Source organism: Myotis brandtii, unplaced genomic scaffold, assembly GCF_000412655.1.
Source record: "Myotis brandtii unplaced genomic scaffold, ASM41265v1 scaffold317, whole genome shotgun sequence".
In the NCBI taxonomy this organism is placed as follows: Eukaryota; Metazoa; Chordata; class Mammalia; order Chiroptera; family Vespertilionidae; genus Myotis; species Myotis brandtii.
Genome location: NW_005362155.1, coordinates 1,538,473 through 1,545,697, shown reverse-complemented (window position 1 = coordinate 1,545,697; position 7,225 = coordinate 1,538,473). Strand labels below are relative to the sequence as shown.

At 61.1% G+C, this 7,225-nt stretch overlaps 1 protein-coding gene across 6 annotated transcripts in view; it reads left to right on the top strand.

Moving 5' to 3' along the window:
• Positions 1 to 1,987: 1,987 nt before the first annotated feature.
• RGS11 (regulator of G-protein signaling 11) overlaps positions 1,988 to 7,225 on the top strand; it is an 11,767-nt gene continuing 6,529 nt past the window's right edge. For 2 of the 6 annotated variants that reach the window (XM_014543009.1, XM_005870351.2), the window contains exons 1-9: positions 1,988 to 2,050; positions 2,399 to 2,495; positions 2,569 to 2,619; positions 2,820 to 2,926; positions 3,577 to 3,628; positions 3,743 to 3,801; positions 4,031 to 4,107; positions 4,310 to 4,391; positions 6,799 to 6,867. In XM_014543009.1, the coding sequence (XP_014398495.1) occupies positions 1,988 to 2,050; positions 2,399 to 2,495; positions 2,569 to 2,619; positions 2,820 to 2,926; positions 3,577 to 3,628; positions 3,743 to 3,801; positions 4,031 to 4,107; positions 4,310 to 4,391; positions 6,799 to 6,867 (657 nt within the window). Of the gene's footprint in view, positions 2,051 to 2,398; positions 2,496 to 2,568; positions 2,620 to 2,819; positions 2,948 to 2,993; positions 3,629 to 3,742; positions 3,802 to 4,030; positions 4,108 to 4,309; positions 4,392 to 6,798; positions 6,868 to 7,225 lie in introns of those variants that run through there. The other 4 variants (XM_014543008.1, XM_014543007.1, XM_014543010.1 and 1 more) reach the window with 3 other exon arrangements.

The window sequence follows — 7,225 nt, the reverse complement described above, 5'->3', positions numbered from 1 at the left end:
CTTTCAAGCTATCTTTTCTTGTTTGACCCATCAGAATAATTAGGCCAAGGAATTTCTTGATGTCCTTCTGTGTAACCGGAGACCACTTTAGTGTTCTAGATGGTGTTTTGCGTTTCATTGCGGTTTGATCGTGATAGTTGGACAGCTCTTTGCACAACATCTCAAACAATTCATCACCAAAAAAGAGATTGGTCACAGAGGGTACAGAGTCACACTGAGACGGAAATGTAGTGACCCCAGCATGACCTTCAAACATTTGTAAGCGTGGGGGTGTGTCAATTTCAGACCAACAATTATCAGTAGCTTCGTCAGTGTCGGAATCACTTGAAAGCACCGCCACCTTGCGCTTCCTTACAGGCCTAATAATTTCACTGTCAGTAGAATCAGTAGAATCGTCTCCGGAATCGTCAAAACAGTCATCCGCATCTTCGATCTCACTAGGAATATCTGATAAATTATCGTTAAATACTTCCGGAAGTGTATCAGTTTCGTTGGTTTCCTTCCTTTTTCTGAGAGGGCATTTCTAAAAGCGCCAGGAACTTGAAGACGAAGACTATTTGAATGACCAAAATACAATGTAACTGCAATGCTTTATGGGTTCGTGCAATTATATAGTTTTTTTGTAGATTGACCTGCACGGTTTCCATCAATGAGATCGCTTCATTCGATGTGGACTGTGCCGCGCCAGCCCGACCAAGGGTGTCTCTGAGTTGGGGGGCGGGGGGGTGGTGTGTGTGTGTGTGAAAGGATTAAGGAAAGACAGACAAGAGAATAATAGCTGGGTCTCGGTGGGACGCTGCTCCCTCAAGAGGAGACAACACCAGCGCCCACAACCTGTGTCTTTATTTTATAGCAGATGCCATGAGGCAAAGTAGGGGCGTGATCACGTTGTTTACAGCACTCTTGTGAGTTTCATCCTCACTCAAGTACATGCACCTGAACTCTATCACAAGGCACATGCTACGTGTTCGGACCATAGGTTCAAGCTTACAACCACAGCCGTTGGCTATGATTGTGCTGGGAGGGCCCTGCCCTCCAGCTGGGACTTGCACGTGGCAATGAGAGGACCCTGTCCTTTCATTAATCCGAGGTTTGAACCTGGCCAAAACACCATAACCGCGCCCCACAGAGGGGGTCTCTTGTTTCCAAAAAGCAGAAAGGCACCTGTTTGTAGCCCTTAAAATGGCCCCAGCAAAGGAGGTCTGGGGTGGGGATGGCCAAGGAGTTGGAGGAGGGAAAGGGCTGGAACTGGCCAGTGTGTGTGTGTGTGTGTGTGTGTGTGTGTGTGTGTGTGTGATCCTTCCTTCCCAATAGAGGGGTCTCTGCCAGTTCCCTAACTGGCCCCACCCAGGTCCTGTGCAGTGGATGGGAAGTGAGCTACCTTCCACCTCCCCCCAAGTCTCAAAGGACCCCTACCCAGCACCCTGTGCAGCCACAAAATGTCATAGGTGCTGATGGCATCCCCACGATGACACCCAGGACATCACACAATTGCAAGCACACAGCCTAGGGCAGTCAGATCCCTTGTCTGACCCCACAGCCCCCTCCACCCCTGGTCCCTACAGGGGTTACAGTAGACCCATTGTCCCCACCCCAGCCCGCCTTCGCCAAAAGTTCCCTCTCCTGGAGACCCTCCCCCACAGAGCCCCCTCCCCTTCCCTGACCTCATCCTCTCCCAGAGTCCTCACCCCCTCTCTGAGCTCCCCTTCCTCTTCCTGAGCCTCTACCTTCTCACAAGACCCTCCTCTAAGCCCACATCTTCGGGTCCCACTTCAGCACCTTCCCCAGTCACGCAGCTCCTAGCAAGTCCTCCCCGCAGGGGCCTCAGTTTCTCCCTACGGTAGGGAGAAGCTCCTTGGGGTGGCCGGCCCCTTCCCAGACCCCAGTGGGACCAGGGACTAACTCCAGACCAGGGAGGGTTAACTCGGATGTGGGGCGGGGCAGGGCATCTCGGATGCCAATACTCCCCAGGGCTTCACCCCTAGCCATGGCTGCGGGCCCCGAGTCCCATGGTGGGTGCCCCCGTGCGCAGATGCCTCACCTACGCAAGGTGGGTGCTGGGTGGGGGTCCTGCCGTCCCCAGGATTTCTGGCATCAAGGCCGGGAGGGGCAGGAGAGGAGTGGGTGCAGGTGGGTGAGCGTGAGTGTAGACTTGGACCTGGGGACGTTGGCCTTTTGTGGGGCGGGGTGAGGCAGCAGAGACCCCAAGCGCTGGGGGGTTAGGGGAGTGGCCCCTCGCCTTCGCCCCGCCCCCACCCATCGCCAGCAAGGCCTGAGATCCCACCATCTGTGTGTGTTAATCTCTGCGCACACTGATCCGGGCAGCCAGGTCGGTGGAGTCAGGATGTGGGATGGGGGAGGCTGGCTGGGGCGACCCCGCACTGTCCCCTTTGCCCAGATGGAGCGGGTGGTCGTGAGTATGCAGGACCCCGACCAGGGCGTGAAGATGCGGAGCCAGCGGCTGCTCATCACAGTCATTCCACACGCTGTGACCGGTGAGGCTGGGGTGTGGGGGTTGGGGGCTGGCAGCCCTGCCTTGGCCTCCGCCACACAATCTCTGCTACGCAGGCAGCGACGTCGTGGAGTGGCTGATCCAAAAGTACTGCATCTCAGAGGAGGGTAAGGGGGTCAGCTCACTGCCCATCCTGGCCCCTAGCCCACCCTGGGGTCCCAGGGCTCATAGGGCGGGGCCTGCTGGGGCTCGGCAGTCTTAGGGCCAAGCCAAGTGTGTTGGGGAAGGGGAACTCATCCCCAGAGACCCTGCTCAGTTCTCCCCGATGAGGATTTGCCACCTGCCTTAACCTCCCAACCCCACCCAGAGGCCCTGCACCTGGGCGCCCTCCTGGTTCGGCACGGCTACCTGTACGCACTGCGCGAGCCCCACAGCCCTGGGCTGCAGCTTGACGAAACGCTCTACAGGTTCCAGGTCAGGCTCAACTGGGAGCAGGTGGGAATCCAGCAGCCCAGCTAGTGGGAACTTCTGGAAGGGGCGGGGCTGGGTGGAAGCAAAAGCCGAGATGTCACAGCAGGCTGGGGGTCTACTGTCCCCTCCCCAAAAGGCCTGCACTGGAAGCTTCCTTGTGGTGGAAGGATCCAGTTCAGGGGAGGGGCCACAGCAGGGCCTCCATCAGGGTAGCCCCTATGGGGGATTTTGCCAGCTTCCCCTGGTCCTGAGGCCCCCACTCCAAGAAGGAGGCTTGTGGGGCCTGAGGACAGGATCCCTGCACCTCAGTGTGTCTGTGCCTCAGTCATGATGGAACTCCCTGCCTGCCCTTCCTCCCAGCATAGACCGTGACTAAATCTGGGGCTTGGGAAGGCCCCACCCACCCCTCCCTGAAGTGAAGGCCCCTGGAGCTCAGGGTCAGGGCCCCAAGGGGTGAATGGAGCTCAGTTCCAGGTGGGAGAATGGCCGGTGGCCGGCCGAGCCTCCGGGCCATGGGCAGGCAGGCAGATTCTCAGGCTCCCATCCCCAGCCAGCCCAGTCTCTTCCCAAGGGAGCTGAGAGGGTGGGGACAACTCCCGGGGCGGGGAAGGCCCAGGAGGTCCCAGATACCCCTTGTTCCCACATGGCCCCAGACACCCTATTTCTGGACGAGCACTCTGTGGCCAGCTGCTGAGCTTGACTATGGTGAGTGAGGAAGGGCGGGCTAGCCTGGGACGGCTCCCGGGACTGTGGCTCTGGGTGACGCACAGGGAAGGAGGGGCAGGGTGCTCCTCTGCAGCCTGCTCCCTGTCCTTCCAGCCATCTACCTGGCCAAGAAGAATATCCGAAAGCAGGGGGCCCTGGTCGACCATGAGAAGGTGGGACCCCCACCCCAGGCTGAGTCCAGCCAGAGGAGCCCAAGCCCCACTCATGTCCCCAGGGCCTCACAGTTTGACTCAGAGCACACAGCCCAGGCCCCAGGATAATGCAGGCGCACAAACACGCCATCCCCTGTAGTGGCTCAGTGGGGAGGAGGGAGGGCCCATGCCCCGCCCCTGAGCTTGGCATGGAAGCGGCTCAGCCACGAGACCTGAACGCCACCCCCAGGAGCACTATGACCAGCTGCACAGGAAGATCAACCACACGTGGGACCTGGTGGTGATGCAGGCGAGAGAACAGCTGCGGTGAGAGCCCCGCCCCCCGCCCAGCGGGCACAGAGCCCAGATTGCCCAGGAGGCCCAGAGGCACTTAGCCGGGCACTGGCAGCCATGGGTCCAGAGACAGTGCCAGGCAGGCTTGGCTGCCTGCCCAGGCCCTGGTCGGAGGGTGGGTGTGGGAGGTGCTATGGCGGGTGCCTGTCCCCCAGCTCTGCCTTTCCCTCCCCAGGGCTGCTAAGCAGCGCAGGAAGGGGGACAGACTGGTCATTGCGTGCCAGGAGCAGACGTACTGGCTGGTGAACAGGCCCCCGGTGAGCCCTGGTGTGGGAGGTGCCGCCGGAGTCAGTGTGTGCGCCTCAAATGGTGCCCTGGGTGACAGGAGGGTCTCGTTCTGTGGCTCATCAGAACCTAGAGAGCACAAGGCAGGACTAAGGCTGCCCCCACTCACAGACCACGGGGCAAAACGCTTCTTTCTAGGTCTAAGGGAGAGGCCTGCGGAAGCTGTGGGGGGACCTCAAGACCCTAGCGATGAGGCAAGTGGCGGCGAGGCTTAGCTGCAGCTTCTGGGGGCGCTGGTCAGGAGTCAGGCCTTGCCCAGAACCGCAGGCCTGGCAGGTGGTTTGAGGTCCCCTGACTGTGTGGGGCCGTGGAGAGATGTCTGGGTCCATGTGGCAGTCACAGCAAACCATGAATGGAAGCTACTCCTGTGGGAAAAAAACCAAGGAAATAGATTCTGGGAGGCACCTACAGGCCTCATGACCTCATCATGTGTGTTTGGGGGTGTCTCCGGGAAAATGACTCAATCTTCCATCTGGGGGCCAGGCGGCGGGCCGTGGGAGGAAGGTGGAATGGGCATGGCCCCAAGGCTATGTGCATGAGCTGAGGCCGAGGCCCAGGAGTGGCCAGGCCAGTGATATGGGTGAGTTGCGTGTGGAGGGAGGGGACCAGCGATGTGGGTGAGGTGCGTGTGGAGGGAGGGGACCAGCGATGTGGGTGAGTTGCGTGTGGAGGGAGGGGACCAGCGATGTGGGTGAGGTGCGTGTGGAGGGAGGGGACCAGCGATGTGGGTGAGGTGCGTGTGGAGGGAGGGGACCAGCGATGTGGGTGAGGTGCGTGTGGAGGGAGGGGACCAGCGATGTGGGTGAGGTGCGTGTGGAGGGAGGGGACCAGCGATGTGGGTGAGGTGCGTGTGGAGGGAGGGGACCAGCGATGTGGGTGAGGTGCGTGTGGAGGGAGGGGACCAGCGATGTGGGTGAGGTGCGTGTGGAGGGAGGGGACCAGCGATGTGGGTGAGGTGCGTGTGGAGGGAGGGGACCAGCGATGTGGGTGAGGTGCGTGTGGAGGGAGGGGACCAGCGATGTGGGTGAGGTGCGTGTGGAGGGAGGGGACCAGCGATGTGGGTGAGGTGCGTGTGGAGGGAGGGGACCAGCGATGTGGGTGAGGTGCGTGTGGAGGGAGGGGACCAGCGATGTGGGTGAGGTGCGTGTGGAGGGAGGGGACCAGCGATGTGGGTGAGGTGCGTGTGGAGGGAGGGGACCAGCGATGTGGGTGAGGTGCGTGTGGAGGGAGGGGACCAGCGATGTGGGTGAGGTGCGTGTGGAGGGAGGGGACCAGCGATGTGGGTGAGGTGCGTGTGGAGGGAGGGGACCAGCGATGTGGGTGAGGTGCGTGTGGAGGGAGGGGACCAGCGATGTGGGTGAGGTGCGTGTGGAGGGAGGGGACCAGCGATGTGGGTGAGGTGCGTGTGGAGGGAGGGGACCAGCGATGTGGGTGAGGTGCGTGTGGAGGGAGGGGACCAGCGATGTGGGTGAGGTGCGTGTGGAGGGAGGGGACCAGCGATGTGGGTGAGGTGCGTGTGGAGGGAGGGGACCAGCGATGTGGGTGAGGTGCGTGTGGAGGGAGGGGACCAGCGATGTGGGTGAGGTGCGTGTGGAGGGAGGGGACCAGCGATGTGGGTGAGGTGCGTGTGGAGGGAGGGGACCAGCGATGTGGGTGAGGTGCGTGTGGAGGGAGGGGACCAGCGATGTGGGTGAGGTGCGTGTGGAGGGAGGGGACCAGCGATGTGGGTGAGGTGCGTGTGGAGGGAGGGGACCAGCGATGTGGGTGAGGTGCGTGGGGCCAGTGATGTGGGTGAGGTGCGTGTGGAGGGACCAGCGATGTGGGTGAGGTGCGTGTGGAGGGACCAGGAGTGGCAGCTGGAGCCTCTGGGCAAGTGGACACGAGGGTTCTGACTTGGGCGGAGGGAGGGAGAGGCCAGACCCGCATGTGTGTGTGAGGACAGGTGGCAGGACGAGTGGGTTTGGGTGAGTGGAACTGTCTTAGGTGCTTAGGCCTCTGGCTTGAGCAGTCAGGTCTGTGAAGGTGAGCTTGGCCTGGGGAGAAAGAGGGGAGGTTTGGGGAGAAAAGTCAAGGATTTTGCTCTAGTGGCAAAGCCAGGCTGGGAGACACATGGATGTGGAACTCAGGGGCTCTGAGCTGGGGGAGGGCTGGAGAGAAAACCCGGAGTGGCTCTGAGAGGGCGGTCACCTGGGATGGGAATGGGCAGAGACGAGACTCAGGTCTCTGGGTTCCTCTGCGTGTCAGTGTCCAGGTCAAAGGGTGACATGTGGGCTCAGAGCTTCAATATGTGGGAGTGAGTGGGGGGCAGGAACATAGCTCTAGGGTGGGGTCTCAGCAGCCCATCTGAGCTCCCTGCCTCGTCTGCTCTCCTCTCTGCAGCCTGGGGTGCCCAGTGTGCTGGAGCAGGGTCCAGAGCGGGGCTCCTGCATGGCCAGGCGAGTGCAGATGGTAAGACCCTGCAGGCAGGCACGCCCCAGCCCCACCCATTCCCCACGCCTACACACATGCCCCACCCCTCACCCCTGCACCCAGGCCTCCTGCCATCCCCATCCCCAACACCCCGTGCACACACCCCTCCCCGCCCCCACTCCACCACTCTGGGACCACTTGGGGGCTCCCCCCATCTGTGCATTCATCTGTCCATCCAGATGGCACTCGACGCAGCCACTCATGGGCCCTGTCCTACTCCTGGCCTCATTCTCCCCTCACCCTACCCCCATGCCCAGCCCCCTGCTAACTCTTGTCTTCTCTCACTTCCCACCTACTGCTCTGGGTGAAAGTAAGTGCGATGGGCCCTGACGAGGGC